The sequence below is a fragment of the Rana temporaria genome, chromosome 6, assembly GCF_905171775.1.
Source record: "Rana temporaria chromosome 6, aRanTem1.1, whole genome shotgun sequence".
Classification (NCBI taxonomy): Eukaryota; Metazoa; Chordata; class Amphibia; order Anura; family Ranidae; genus Rana; species Rana temporaria.
The window spans coordinates 57776288-57792064 of record NC_053494.1 but is presented as its reverse complement, the minus strand read 5'-3'; the positions used below and the strand labels follow the sequence as shown (position 1 = coordinate 57792064).

General features: G+C 44.9%; 1 protein-coding gene across 2 annotated transcripts in view; it reads left to right on the top strand.

Annotated features, from left to right (window-relative positions):
• The window catches only part of TXNDC11 (thioredoxin domain containing 11), a 132680-nt gene that overhangs the window by 10679 nt on the left and 106224 nt on the right, over window positions 1-15777 (top strand). For both annotated transcript variants that reach the window (XM_040356862.1, XM_040356861.1), the window contains exons 4-5: window positions 3289-3418; window positions 9249-9342. In XM_040356862.1, coding sequence (XP_040212796.1) covers window positions 3289-3418; window positions 9249-9342 — 224 coding nt within the window. The remainder of the gene's footprint in view (window positions 1-3288; window positions 3419-9248; window positions 9343-15777) is intronic.

Sequence of the window (15777 nt, the reverse complement as noted above, 5' to 3'; positions counted from 1 at the left end):
GTGTTGTATGACTGAGCAATTGTCATTCAAAATGTGAGCACCGAAAGCTGAAAATTGGTCTGGTTAGGAAGGGGGTTTTAAGTGCCCAGTGGTTAAAGTGATGGTAAAGGCTCCTTTTTTTTTTTTTTTTTTATAGGTAAAAAAAAAAACGTTATACTTACCAGCTCTTTTGCAGTGGATTTGCACAAAGCCGCCCAGATCCTCCTCTGTGATCCTGGACTTTCCCTCCTGTTCAGTGCCCCCACAGCAAGCAGCTTTCTATGGGGGCACCAAAGCAGAGTCCCCCATTCAGACACGCAGCCCCGACCGGGCCCCGCCACCTCTCCCCCAATTGGCTAGCTGAGTTTAATTGGCGGCAGCCAATGGCACTACACTTGCCATTCAGTTTCTAATTTTTTTAGCTTTATAAGGGAAATTTGAATGTGTGCTGGGTGCTGATTTATTAATTTGTTTTTAAAGCTGCTTTTGTTGGAGTGGATTGGTTGCATATCACTGTCTAGATGTTGCACAATACTTTATTTCTGAAAGTACATTCAACACCTGGTTAATAAAATTTTCAGTCTTATATGACCCCCCTTTAGTTTCAGAAAACTTTTCACGTCTTTAAATAGTTTTTGTTTCAGCAGGCTCTGTTTTAAGGAGCTAAATGCAAATACTAGCTCATGCTGTTTAGATTGTCGGTATTAGAACTTTGCCAGCACATCTGCAACTTTGATTGACGTCTCTGAATATAAATTGTTACATTTGTTACTACTTCCAGGTCACAATGTTAAGACAAAAACAAAGTACATAATAAGCACAGGACTTTTTATTTCAATACATATTTTCTAGGCCAGGGTTCGACTAAATCCGTGCACCAGGTCGCAATTGCGACTAGAATTAGCGACCTGGCGCCTGGGGAAGGAAGCATAGGCCTGCAGAAGGCCGCAAAGCCGAGGCCTCAATTACCGGCCGGCGCGATCGCGCGGCGAGGGAGGTGGGGACGCACAGACACAGGATACTTCCTTCTGTGATCTGGCGCCATGTTGTGGTGGCCGTTGGCATGAAAAGACAACCAGCAATGCTAATGGAGCTTCCCCTGTGTTTTCACTGCCATCTCCTTCCCTCTAATTAGAACCCCCAAACAATAAATATATATATATATATATATATATATATATATAATACACCCTAAAGAATAAAATGGCAGTCGCTACAATACTTTGTCACACCGTATTTGCGCAGCTGTTATACAAGTGCAATTTTTTGGGAACAAATACACTTTTTAAAGTGGAGTTTCCATCCCAAAATGTTTTTTTCATTATTGCTGGAAATGCCTGTTGCTATGCAGTCCCACAAAATCTGCCTTTGAAACCACCTAGGATTCTGACATCTCCCTCTAATGCTCCTGGTAAATGTGTGTCATCATTTCCCAGGATGCAGTGTGCTGTCCAATTATCACTCACCATCCAAGACTTCCAGGAAGTAAGTGCTTGTAGGCTTCACAATGCCCACAAGCAAAATGACAATGGTGTAGACATAGTTTTATAAACTATCTTTTTTGAATATCTATGCGGATCGGCGGCGGATTGTAAAATAGTAAGTGACCGGATTTATATTATAAAAACGCAGGATGAAAGGACATACATTTAAAAAATGCTAATTGTGGTTGGAACTCCGCTTTAAATACACTTAATTAAAAAATAAGGGGTAAAACGATGTACCCCATACTCATTGACATAGGGTGGGGGACCGAGATCTGCGGGCCCCCTTATTAAAGGGGGCTCCCAGATTCCGATAAGCCCCCCGCTCACAGACCCCGACAACCAACATCCAGGGTTGTCGGGAAGAGGCCCTTGTCCCCATCAACATGGGGACAAGGTGCTTTGGGGTGGGGGGGCCACAGGGCGCCCCCTGCCCCAAAACACCCACCCCATGTTGAGGGCATGCCGCCTGGTACGGTTCAGGAGGTGGGGGGCGCTCGCCCGTCCTCACCCCCTTTCCTGACTGGCCGTTCTGCGTGCTCGGATAAGGGTCTGGTATGGTTTGGGGGGGACCCCCACGCCGTTTTTTCGGCGTAGGGGGTTCCCCTTTAAATCCATACCAGACCTAAGGACCTGGTATGCTCCTAGAGGGGGAACCCATGCCGTTTTTTTTATTTAAAATTTGGCATAGAGTTCCCTCTCCTGGAGGCGACTTCAAGTCGTGTGTTGTAAGTCGCGTTGTGATTCATACTCAAGTCGTGTTCAAGTTGCCTCCCAAAGTCGTGCTGAAAGTCGTGTTGCCCCAGTGTGAACCGCTCTTGGGTCTTAAGAGCTGCATTAGTGTTTTTTTTTTTTATGCTTTCTTTTATTTTTACCTGGTGATCCTGCCAGAGTGTAGGCCCTTTAATACAGGTGGTGTGTTACTGACCGGATCACCAGGTGAATACAGAGGGAAAGAAGCCTAAAAAAAGGAAACCAATGCATCCACCACAGTTTTGGGTTTAATACCGCTTTAAGGAAACATGGCTGATTTTACACACCTGTTTGTGGCTGCCGCAGCAACTTGTCAGTCTTTGTTGTGGCTGAATACATAGTAGCTATCCAGGGAAGGTGCTTGCGACCATGAGATGACAAGCTGCCTTGTGCCCACCTACAGCAAGTTGAAAATGCTTGTAAAAACTCATGAAATATGTACACTCATGTTCTTCCTTATGCCGCGTACACACCATCACTTTATGTGATGAAAAAAAATGACGTTTTTAAAAACGTCACTTTAATTGACTGTGTGTGGGGGAAAACGTTGTTTTATGTCTTGTAAAAAACGAGCAAAAAAAAATTGAAGCATGCTTCAATTTTATGTGTCGTTTTTCAAAAGTGCACTTTTTACTTCACAGAAATTGACCGTGTGTAGCAAAAAACGTCGTTTTGTAAGACGTTTTTTCATCCACGCATGCCCAGAGGCAAGCTTCAATGGTAAAACGTGGTGGAACGTAACTTCACTTTGCAAGAACATTGTGAGAAAACGATGGTGTGTAGGCAACTTCGTCTTTGAAAATTGAAGTTTCAAAAACGTCATTTTTTACTTCACAGAAAGTGTCGTTTTTTTTCATCACATAAAGTGATGGTGTGTATGCGGCATTAGACTTAAGTGCGCCCAAAAACACAGAGGTGCATGTAAAAATTTAAATGGCTATTTTTTTTTGCAGTGTGTAGATGTGAAAAATATCCTCCTATGCTTGTTGGCTCTGGTTTTGACTTGCATAAGGCTAAGTTTCTACAAACATATTTTTCTCCAATAAAATAAAAAATGTATTTATTGTTGCAGTTTTGGACCAATTGAATATAAAGGACCACTGACGGCAGCATATATTGAGAAGTTTGTTCGACGAGTGATGAGTCCTGTTTTGTATGTTTCTACTGTGGGTAGACTAAGGGATTTCCTAGCTACCTATGAGGTACTGTGCTTTTCAAATTATTTCTCCTTGTCTGTGATTTGCTATGTGCATGTGATTCATGTACTGTATATTTACTTTTTGTATCCAAAGAGAGCTAACTGTAAACTTGTTTTAATAATTATTATATTTTTAAAGACCGCACATTTTTGAAAGATTCATGTTTAGATAATGCCCTGATCTTCTTTTTTCCTCCAGCTGGCACTATTTAGGCATTATCTAGTATCCACATTAATTTCCTAAACAAAAGTGCTGGGTTGGAGATGACACAATCATGTATAGCTTGGTGCCTTTGCAGGTCCTGTTCTTAGATGGCACGGACCAGCCCTGTGCTATAGCCTCTCACTTTACGGCCTGCTACAAAATTTGTGTTGCAGTCTGATCATTGGAGAAGAATAAGGGCTCATTCACATTAACTGGCACTCTAAAAATGTGCGACCTAAATTGCATTGTTACAATGCATCACATTGTTTGTTTATTTTTTTTTTTTTAACCCTTATAGGAAAAATGCAGCCTGACTCAAGTTTATACTATGATTGCATTTTTTACCAGATGTCACCCACTTTTTCCCACAAAGTGATTGTAACCTTGTCATTGTCCACCCAACTTCTGTATATGGGTTATAGACAGGTGAATGTAAAGTGACCTAAGCTGATGACAAATGTGCTATGTCTTGGGATGCCTTTTCATAGAGTTTCTGACCTAGTAACCGGTACTAAAAATGTTACACCATCCACCTTTATAATTTTTATATATATATATATATATATATATAATATATATAATAATCTTGGTTAATTCAGTTTTAGCCTCATCCAGCAGTTCAACACAGTTTTAGACGTTAGACTGGAAGTCAGGCAGGAGACAGGTCAGTCTAAAAAGGAGCCCCTTGATCTCTCCTTGTTTTGCATTGTTTTGGTGCTGTAACTGTACTGTATACTTCTTTTTATGCAAAAAAAGAAAAAAACTTTTGGTGGTATATCGGGTAAAATAGTTTTAAAAGAACACCTGGTAATCCTGTCATGAGGTGCTTGTTCATGCACTTCCTATTCTGAGGTGACGGTCTCCTAATTCAATTAAAGTGTATGTAAACCCGATTCATGAAATTTGAGCTGGGCACATAAGTCTGCAGTATTTTGTTATCTCTTTTCAATGAGCCAAGTCTTATAGCTCTCTTCTGAATGGTTCCTCTGTTATCAGCCTGAGAACTCCTGACATATTTTTAGACAAAAGCAGCCAGAATCTTTTGTCAAAGGAGGTTGCTAAAATAGAATAGAAGAGAGCAGCTCCTATTACAAAACTGCTCTGAGAGTCTCTGCCTATGATGAGAGGGTGTGTGTGTGCCTTTCCTCCAATCAGCAATGTTGGCTATCTTGGATGTATGCTGGGGGTTATTTTATAAAAGGCAAATCCACTTTGCACTACTTGGAGGTGCAGTCGCTGTAGATCCGAGGGGGACATGCAAGGAAAAAAAAAAAACAGCATTTTAGCTTGCACATGATTGGATAATAAAATCAGCAGAGCTTCCCCTCATTTCAGATCTAGCCCTCGGATCAACAGCGACTGCACTTCCAAGTGCACTTTCAGTGCAATTTGCACTTGTAGTGCAAAGTGGATTTGCCTTTCGTAAATAACCCCCCCTGTGTTAACCAGGAAGAGAAAATCTCCTAACGCGATCTCAACTTTCTTAACTGTATATAAATGTGAACACAGCAGATATACAATTAAAACCTATGTAGAGAGATTTGGTTAATCTCTGTGTATCATCTGAGGCCCCATACACACGATAGAATCCATCCGCAGATAAATCCCAGCAAATGGGTTTGTACACGCCAGCGGATCTGTTTCCGCGGAGAAATCTCCTCTGGGATGGATTCCAGCAGATCGGATATTTGCTGACATGCACAACAAATCCATCTGCTGGAATCCATCCCAACGGATGGATCCGCTCGTCTGTACAGACTTACGGGATCCATCCGTCCAAAGGGATTCCCCGCACGCGTCGTAATGATTTGACGCATGCGTGGAATTCCTTATATGACAGCGTCGCGCCGTCGCCGCGTCATAATAGCGGCGACGGCGCGACACGTCATCGCCAGAGGATTTCAGCGCGGATTTCAATGCGATGGTGTGTACACGCCATCGCATAGAAATCTTCTGAAATCCTTGAGAGGATTTATCCGCGGATACGGTCCGCTGGACCGTATCTGCGGATAAATCCTCTCGTGTGTATGGGGCCTAAGACTGTTCACTTCACTGGGTGTATGGAGGGTTTACATACACTTTAATCAGTTGTTATCCTGTCACATACATCCCTATTGAATATAAAGTGGCTATGTTCACACACATTGTGCAGGGATGACCAGGGATGACTGTTGTCACCATCAAAAGGCCACTTCAATGCTGGATCGTGTGCATGTAAACTATTTTTGTTTATAGCACAAAAAAAAAACGCAGAGGTGATCAAATACCACTAAAAGAAAGCACTATTTGTGGGGAAAAAAGGACGTCAATTTTGTTTGGGAGCCACGTTGCACGACCAATTGTCAGTTAAAGCGACGTAGTGCCGAATTGCAAAAAGTGGCCTTGTCTTTGGCCAGCCAAATGTTCCGGGGCTTAAGTGGTTAAAGTAGATGGCCCAGAATCGCTAGCCCTCAGTTTGGACACGGAAAAGGCTTTTAATTAACACATGTGGAATTATACATAACAAAAAAGTGTGAAACAACTGAAAATATATTTCATATTCTAGGTTCTTCAAAGTAGCCACCTTTTTGCTTTGATTACTGCTTTGCACACTCTTGGCATTCTCTTGATGAGCTTCAAGAGGTAGTCACCTGGCGCAGCACCCCATCACTCTCCTTCTTGGTCAAATAGCCCTTACACAGCCTGGAGGTGTGTTTGGGGTCATTGTCCTGATGGATGGAATAGCATGGCGCTGCAAGATGCTGTGGTAGCCATGCTGGTTCAGTATGCCTTCAATTTTGAATAAACCCCCAACAGTGTCACCAGCAAAGCACCCCCACACCATCACACCTCCTCCTCCATGCTTCACGGTGGGAGCCAGGCATGTAGAGTCCATCCGTTCACCTTTTCTGCGTCGCACAAAGTCACGGGGGTTGGAACCAAAGATCTCAAGTTTGGACTCATCAGACCAAAGCACAGATTTCCACTGGTCTAATGTCCATTCCTTGTGTTCTTTAGCCCAAACAAGTCTCTTCTGCTTGTTGCCTTTCTTTAGCAGTGGTTTCCTAGCAGATATTCTACCATGAAGGCCTGATTCACACAGTCTCCTCTTATCAGTTCTAGAGATGTGTCTGCTGCAAAAGGTGGCTACTTTGAAGAACCTAGAATATGAAATATATTTTCAGTTGTTTCACACTTTTTTGTTATGTATAATTCCACATGTGTTAATTTTGGTCTGTACTATATATATATATATATATATATATATATATATATATATATATATATATATATATATATATAAAATTAATATATATGTAAAAAAAATATATGGGAAAAAAAGGGGGGTTGCCATCCGAACCCCTAAAAAAAAAATTGGCCTTTTTTTTTTATTTTTATAAAAAATTAATTTAAAAAAAGGGGGGTTGCCATCTGGGGCCCTGGGGACCACTAAGCCCCTTACAGGTGTACTGCCTGTACCCCCTTGATGGCGGCCCTGGGTAGTCGTGTGGGAACGCCAGTAACATAATGGGGTTAAAAAACTAAAATTAGCCCTTTATAGTACAAAAAAGCAAATCACTACCGTAAATCTCACTTTCACTGTCCCATGGTAAAAAAAATGAACCCCTTACAGTAGCGATTATTTGCTCTTTTTGTACTTTATTTTTGTTTTTTTTACCCCATTATGTTACTAAACATCTCAGGCCTGGGTTCACACCTCTGTTTTTTGGTGTTTTTTGCAGAAACACACTACAGTTCATTTACATGTTTTCCTATGGGACACATTCACATCCATGTTTTTTTTTCAGCTGCTGCGTATTTGGAAAGGGCAAGGACTTTTTAACGCAAACCGGTGCTATTATTTTTTATTTTTTTGGTTCAATATACTTCAATGGAGAAGCTGCAGAAAAGCATGTAATGTGTTTTTGCGGCAATTAGTGTTTTGTAATCTGCCCAACAACAACTTGGCCCAATTTTTTTAGAAAATAATCATTAGTTGCAGCCCTACATAATATACTTGTTTTAGCCTAAGGAGCGCCTTCTCCACCTGGCCCATTGCCAGGTCTCGAAGTGTTGTTTGCAAACAAACAATTATTTTTAGAAGGGATAGGGATGGTAAGGTTTGCAGTCAGAGCTCCAGGGCCCTGAGGTTCCTTTCAGCTTGCAGTTTAGATGCTCTTGCATTCTTTTTAATGGCCGAGGCGATCGCCATACAGCGCCCCCGGAGAACCGCCTTGTGGGCCTCCCAAAGAGTGGAAGGGGAGATATTGGGGGTATCATTTTCAAGAAAGTAGTGCTGCAATGCGGTTTCTAGTTCCATTTTGGAGGGGGTTTATTGGAGTAAGAAATTATTCAACTGCCAGTGGGAAGGTTTGGGCAATTGGGCATACCCTGGCTCAATTAACTTGAATAAAACGAAAAGAAACAAAGGAAGGGGACTAATAACAAATAGCTGTTACAAAATTATGTCAAAACTCAAGGTATTAGAAAAGGAAGGGAAGTTTGAATCAAACATGCATATAACCAAAAAAATATATATCACTATGACGAACAATGGGTAAAGAGCAAATGACCCAATTTTTGAAGGAAAACACCTCAATCTATTTGCTAAGAGGCATGTTGAGTATTTTGCAGATCTCGCTTTTTGTCGCAGTTTTAAAAATTGGATTTTTTTTTTAACTCCTTTTTTCTTTCATTTCAAAAACAAATGAGAGCTGCAAAATACTCACCATGCCTCCTGAGTATGGTTTCCCCATACTCAGGAGATGCAGCATAATGTATTTTGGGGTGTATATCCACATATACCCATGTCATGTGTGACCAATATATAATTTAGTGACAAGTTTGTGAAAAATATAAAATATTCCATGGACTCAACATGCCTCTCAGCAAATAGCTTGGGGTGTCTACTTTCTAAAATGGGGCCATTTGGGGGGGGGTTTAAACTGTCCTGGTATTTTTATGCCACACATCACCCACTCTTCTAACCACTTGAAGACAATGCCCTCTCTGACACATTTTGTTTACATGGGGAAAACTTGAATTTGAATGCACTAAAACACACAATATTGCCCAAATGTTTGGTAAAATATAAAAGATGATCTTATGCCGAATACATAGATGCCAAACATGACATTTAAAATGCACACAACCGTGCAGCGCCGACAAACTACATACATTTTTAAAAGCTTTTTTTGTTTTGTTTAGCGTTGTTATTGTTATCACAGGGAATGTAAATATCCCCTATGATAACAATAGGTAGGGACAGGTACTCTTTTAAAAAAAAGAAATTGGGGTCTATTGGACTCTAGCTCTCTCCTCTACCCTCAAAGCATCTGACCACACCAAGGTCGGTGTGATAAGATGCTTTCCCAACGGCACTGTTTATATCCGGCGAAACTGAAGTCATGAAATACTCGTAGATTCCGATTTCTTAGGCCATATAGATGATTGGAGCCATTCTGAATGAAACGCCACTTTGTGATTAGTTCATTGAAGTTTGAGAGAATAAAAGTTGTCATGTGATGGGCTGTTTTCTATGTATTGGCACAGAGGTCTGTGTTCTAGTGTGGCTGCTAGTGTAAATTGTGGCACAACTGGTTTTTATAGTTTTAACAAATATATATATATTTTTTTTCCCTTCCTGCAGCCTGGGATATTGGGCTACTTTGAGTTCAATGCGTCACCTCAACCTCCAGGCTATTTAACTTTTTTCCGGTCTGCATTGCACTCGTTGCAAAAAGGTAGGTATTATTATCTGCACTCTATAACATGGTTGTGTTGCTAGCTCCTAATTTTAACCTGAAAACACACCTGTGAAAATGCTTGCAAGAGAGGTTTATAATGTGTCTGAAATCTGTGTGTCATGCATTTCCAATATATTTTAATCACCAGTGGATTTTCGATGTTTGGTTTTTATCAATTTGTATGTGTACTTGATCACCAGAAGGTTTTATCCCCTTCATGACCAGACCATTTTTTTGCTGTTCAGCATTGTGCAGTCATGCAACACCGAAAAAGACAAACATTTTTGAAAAACTAAATATTTTCTACTTTGTGTTCTAAAACAAATCGAAAAATCGAATTTCTATTTAGGCCAAAATGTAATCAGCTACATGTCTTTGGTAAAAAAAAAAAAAAAAAGTCCCCCAAAAGTGTATATTGGTTTGTGTGAAAGTTATAGCGTATCTACCAACGATATTCAGTATGATTGAAGTATAACCTCTGAGGGTATGAAAAATTGATACTTGTAGGGGGGCGTACCATCATCCATGATATAGATATAAAGGGGTTTGGTTCCAAGGTCCCCAAACCAAGGAGCCAAAAGGTTTTTTTTTGGGCCATTGTTGGACTATCCCGGTACTAGTAATATATGTAAATAGTATACAACAAGAACAGATAAATAATAAGAACAATTTTATTTGGGAAAATGTCTAACGACAAAAAACAGGGAATACATATTTAAAATACATAATATACGACCAACAACACGCCAGTACAGTAGTCCCCAGGAGGGGGAGAAGCATAGTGGGTAGAGGGTCGTATCAGGACATCTTAACTAGTTTCGTGGCTATATGCCACTTCATCAGAAGTCTAAAATTAAAAATAACATAAGTCAGGCAATGAAAACAAACAGCAACAGGTTCAAAAAATGTACATAGGGGAAGAAGGAGACTCGGCTGCTCACCTAAAATCCCCCCCCAACATGTATGGGGCCAGCAGGGAGGCGAGCACCACCTCAGAGGGTCCCGTGTGACAGCCATGGGGTGCGTGTGTGGGCGAATGGACCTACTTCTCAGGTATGATGAATGGAAAGTATAATTAGTATGAGGAGCCCATATGGTAAATAAGAAAGGGGAGTGCTGACACGCGTGCTAAAAACCAATAGTGCAATTTGGAAGTAAACGGTGGTGTGGAGATGGGGGAAGGGGTGGAGGGAGAGAGAGGGAAGGGGGAATAGCAAAAGGGGGGGGGGAAGGGAAAGAGGGGGAGAAAGGAAGGGAAAGTGAGGAGGGGGGTGAAGCAGAGCGAACGAGGGCAGGAAGGGAAGAAAAAAGGATAAAAGGGGTACCTTGAATACAGGGAAGTGTGGTTCAAGTAGGGGGCCCCGGGAACAGGAGCCCAGTTAGGGGTATCTCGGGCCACTTGTGACCTCCGTACGAGAGAGTCCATGGTGCTGGACCCCAGAGGGAGGGGGACCAGAAGAGGTCCCATGGTGGCGTCAGGATACTGACGCCTACCAGTGATACCTGGGTAGAACAAATAAGTGAATAAACAAACTGATAAGGGTGTGGGAGGGAGGAGGAGGGGACGGGAGGATGAAGGGAGAGGGAGAGGGAAGAGGGGGGGGAGGGAAAGAAGGGGAAGGGGGGGGAGAGGGAAGGGGGGAAGGAAGGGACACGTAGGAGAGGAAGAGGACAAAGTGGGGTAATGGGTGGGATGGTTGAGCGCAGACAAAGAACTAAAGGTACAGGTATAACGATATTCAGTAGGAAAAATGTATTTGCTCCGCTGCAGATTTCATAAGTTAGCCCACTTACAAAGACATGAAGGGTCTATCATTTTTACCATAGGTGTATTTTAAATGATAGAGACAGAATATCGACCAAAAATCTAGAAAAAAACATGATACAAATGTTATCAATTGAGTTGCAGTTCAGTAAGTAAAATAACTTTCTCTTCTGTTCATGGACGGACACAGCAGCATCTTGACCTTAGGGTATTATCCACACAGTACAGTACCTCCCAGGGGGCGGTTCCCCCGGGTACACTCTCTGCAGCCTCATTTTTTTTTCTGCCCAGCACAGGAGAATGACATGGCTCCTCTGGGCCCATGTGGCCTGGGGATTTTTTTTGCTCTTCCTTTGTTTTTTTTTTGTTGCCAGGATAGAAGCGGCGTGTGGCCAGAGGGGGGGGGGGGCTAAAAAGCGTCCCCTCCCCCCGCCTGTTTCTGGGGATGCCTCTGACACAGGAATCGGGCCCAGCTACTGCTCCCGGCCCTGGTTCCGAGGTGTCAGAGGATGCAGGCCCAGTCCACATGGACAGTGAGGATGACTCTGCATGATGGGGCGCTGGTAGGCGCTCTTATCACTGCGGTGCGGGATACTCAAAAAATGTAGGATTCGGCGGAAACATCAGAGATGTCGGTCCCTTTTGGGTTCTGTAAGCCGGCCCTCACTGCAAAAGTGTTTCCTTGTGTTCCTCATCTGGAAAAAAATTTGTACAAGAAATGGGATCGGCTGTGTAACGGCTACCCCCTAGTAGGGAGGGTATCAGCCGTTGGAGACGTCCTTCTCCCTGGCAAGTTGCGATATGCAGGTACAGCCGGTATAACCCCATCCACGAGATCCAGAGGGGGAGAGTCAGGTTCAGCTGTAAAATGAGCAGAATAGTAATCCCATCGAACGCCCTTTCAAGAACGAGACGGGGCTACGTTTTGAAGGGTCAAGTAGGACTGTTTTTTAATGGTTCACTCTGAGATTTTATACAGTTTTCAAGGCATATGAACAATCAAACTGTCCCCACCCACACATCACACCGTGGTGAAGCTTCAATCACATTCTTTGAGCTAATTACTAAACATTCCTTCATTAACAGAACTCAAACAAAACACCATCACACAATTATCTCCTTCCAATCCACATCTCTAGACAAGTACATTCCACACATAACCAGTATTTAGCATACATAATTAGAGGTCTGGGAGCAGACCTGGATTAACACCTTTACACAAGGGACAATGGAATATCTTGGAGTAGATGCAATTAACGCCTTTCAAAAGAATGTGTCCCCACATTGAATAGCCAACAACTTGTGATATCTCAAGACATCCTGCAAACATGGATTATGATTCACTTGCCACCCCATCTCCTGGCTCAATCTGTGCCCAAAAGTCACTCCTGTTACAGGCTGCAAAGGGTTTTTTCTTTTCCAAGATGTTTTGCGGTCCGTTACCCCTTTGAGGAGGATTTCCTAAAGGAAATGGACCTCTCCTCCGTCAGTGGACCCCCCTGTGTCCAGACTGAACAAGGCGACCACGTTGTCTGGTGGAAGGGGCTCCCGCTTTCAAGGACCCCGCAGATAGAAGAGCTGAGGCTTTGGCCCGCTCCATGTTCACGGTGGTGGGGTCGGCGGTGAGATCGGTCTTGGCCGGGGCTCTAGTGTCTCAGACACTTACTAAACTGGCAAAGTTGTTGCTTCAGGAGTTGGAGGAGCATCAAGCCCCTCCGGAATGTGTGGCGCTGGCCGACCAGTTGGTGCACGGCCTAAAATTTGTAAGTCAGCCATGGATACGCTTCCCTTGCTCTCCAGGGCCTCGGCCTGCGCGATGGTGTTGCGCCGCCTTATCTGGCTGAAGTGTTGGTCTGTGGACCAGTCTTCTAAGAAGGCCTTGGTGGACTTGCCCTTTAAGGGTGAAAGGCTTTTTGGGGCTTTGCTAGATGACATCATAAAAGATGCCACGGGAGGCAAGAGCACTCTGCTCCCACAATCTGGTAAGGAGCCTTGCCGTAGGCAGGGCACCCTCCTTTACCGCCCCCAAGCGTTTTTTTCGTCCACCCGGTGCTGCAGGTAAACGTTCCCAGGGCGCTAAGTTGCCCGCTGAAGGGCAGAAGCGCCCCTGGTTCCACAAGCCTGCGGAAAAACCTGCTTCCGCATGAAGGTCTGGCCCTGTCCGTCTCTCGGGTGGGGGGGCGGCTTTGCAAATTCGCGGCTTGGTGGATGTCTCTTCTTTCCGACCGGTGGGTTTGCTCGGGGTTCCAGATAGTTTCTCTCTTGTCCACCAAACAGATTTCTCTTCCAGTCATGGACGGACACAGCAGCCTTTGACCTTAGGGTTATATCCGCTTCCTTCCAGGAGAGTTAGGCAGTGTTAACAACACTTTCTTCAGCACAGCTCCTCCCAGGGGGCGTGGTCCCCCGGGTATAACCCACACACTCTGCCTCGGCAGCTCCAGTTTCTTTCCGCCTAACGTCAGGAGAGGACAGGCCTTCTGGAATCCTGTACTCTGAATTTTTTTTTTTTCGTTTTTATTTATTTGTTCCTGCATTTTTGAATCCTGTGATTATTCTATCAACTGCCGACTGGGTGACAGGCTGGGTCTTGACTCTTGTAGTCCCCCCATGTTCGGCCATCGAGCGTGTGCCGGCCCTCAGCTCAGCTCTGGGTCGTCTACGACAGGCCCCATTGCTCCAGGGGCGGCCGGGGAACTACATGTTCCAGGACACACATATGACCGGTCTCTATGGCCTTGTCACAGTGTGTGGCCGACAGCCATGCCGTTCAGCGGACGTTGGTTCTGTCCGGGATACCTCCAGCCGGTGGTCGCAGGACGGGTAAGTAGTGGCCCCTTGCCTTGGCAAGGTGGTATGGCTGGTGTTTTCCCTGGGGAGGTCGACTGAGGGTCCGCCCTGCTTTCCTCTCTCCCCTTCCTCTCCCTCCTTTCCCTTACTGGGTATCGGCTGTGATGGGGGGCCTCCTGAGGTCTTTTTATTGCCACCGGGGACCGTGTGTTGCGGGGGGCTTTGTTTTTACTTATGGAGGGTGCTGCTGTGTGCTTCTGTGTGTTTTGTGCGTCACTGGGGGTTTTTAAACTGCGCACGGCCGCCATTTTGCCGTGGTCGCGGTTTACATAGCTCGGCGCCCATTTTCTTGTAGCCCGCTGGTGCTTTTTACCTCAGACGGTGGCCATCTTAGTAAAGTCTTGGCCTCTTGTGACGGTGATAGCGCTGCAAAAGACCGCAAATCATTCCTGAGGTGACAGACGCAGCGCAGCCAGCACTTCAGAGCACGCCTCAGTTTTTTAGCTCACACTGCAACCGGGTGGGGTGGTGAGTTCCCTGGGGGCCTCTGCCTTCTATTTTTTTGCAGCCGGGAGGTGACCGGTGGGTTGCTCTGCTTTGCAGTGCTGGGTGACACAGCGGTGGGGCATCATGGAGCCTGAACCTGGTGCTTCTGCCCCAACAATGCCTGAGTTAACCCTTTAATCCCCCTCCCGCATCTGTTGAGGCAATGTCGGCTGTCCTTGGCGTTTCTCGCCAGGTTTGAAGGCTAGAAGGGGGGTAAAAACCACCCCCTCCCTGAGCCTGCTTCTGGGGACGTTTCTGACACAGAATCATATCCTGCAGTTGCTTCTGGCTCTGGTTTTGTAATGTCAGATGATGCTGGCTTAACCCACACGCACTGTGAGGATGACTCTGCTTCAGGGTCAGTAAATAAGGAATTTGTTGGAGCTCTTATCTCTGCGGTGCGGGATACTCAGAAACTTGAGAATTTGGCGGAGGCATCGGATGTGCCGGTCCCTTTTGGGTTCCGCAAGCCTCCCCGCACCACAAAAGTGTTTCCTTGTATTCCATATTTGGACAAATTGTTATACAAGGAATGGGATTCACCGCAAAAGGTTTTTGCTGTTCCAAAATACTTTGTGGTCTGTTATCCCTTTGAGGAGGCTGTGGCCCGCTCCATGTTCACAGTAGTGGGTTCGGCTGTGAGACCGGTTTTGGCCGGGACTCTGGTGTCGCAGACACTGACTGAACGGGCAAAGTTGTTGTTGCAGGAGCTGGAGGCGCAGGATGCTTCCGAGACCTGTAAGGACCTGGCTGAACAATTGGTTCAGGGTCTAAAGTTTGTCTGTGAGTCGGCCCTGGATACGCTTCCCTTGCTTTCCAGGGCCTCCGCCTACGCGGTGGTACTACGCCGCCTGGTGTGGTTGAAGTGCTGGTCTGCGGACCAGTCCTCAAAGAAGGCCTGTCAGGGGCTGTCCAGGATCTACTGGGCAGGGGAGTGATTGTACCAGTTCACTCGGTGGAACGGTTTCAGGGGTTTTACTCCAATCTGTTTGTAGTCCCCAAGAAGGAAGGGGTCCGTCCAATCCTGGACCTCAAGGCCCTCAATTGTTTTGTCAAGGTGTAAAAGTTCAGGATGGAGTCGGTTCGCTCAGTAATAGCAGCGCTCCACCAGGGGGACTTTATGGCGTCCTTGGATATCATGGACGCGTACCTGCATGTTCCCATAGGCACAAGGCACCAGAGGTTTCTGCGTTTTGCGGTCGCGGAGGACCACTTTCAATTTGTGGCCCTCCCGTTCGGCTTGGCATCGGCACTGCGGGTTTTCACCAAGGTGCTCGCCCCGATCCTAGCTCTGCTGAGGCAGCGAGGGATCGCTATCATGGGATACCTGG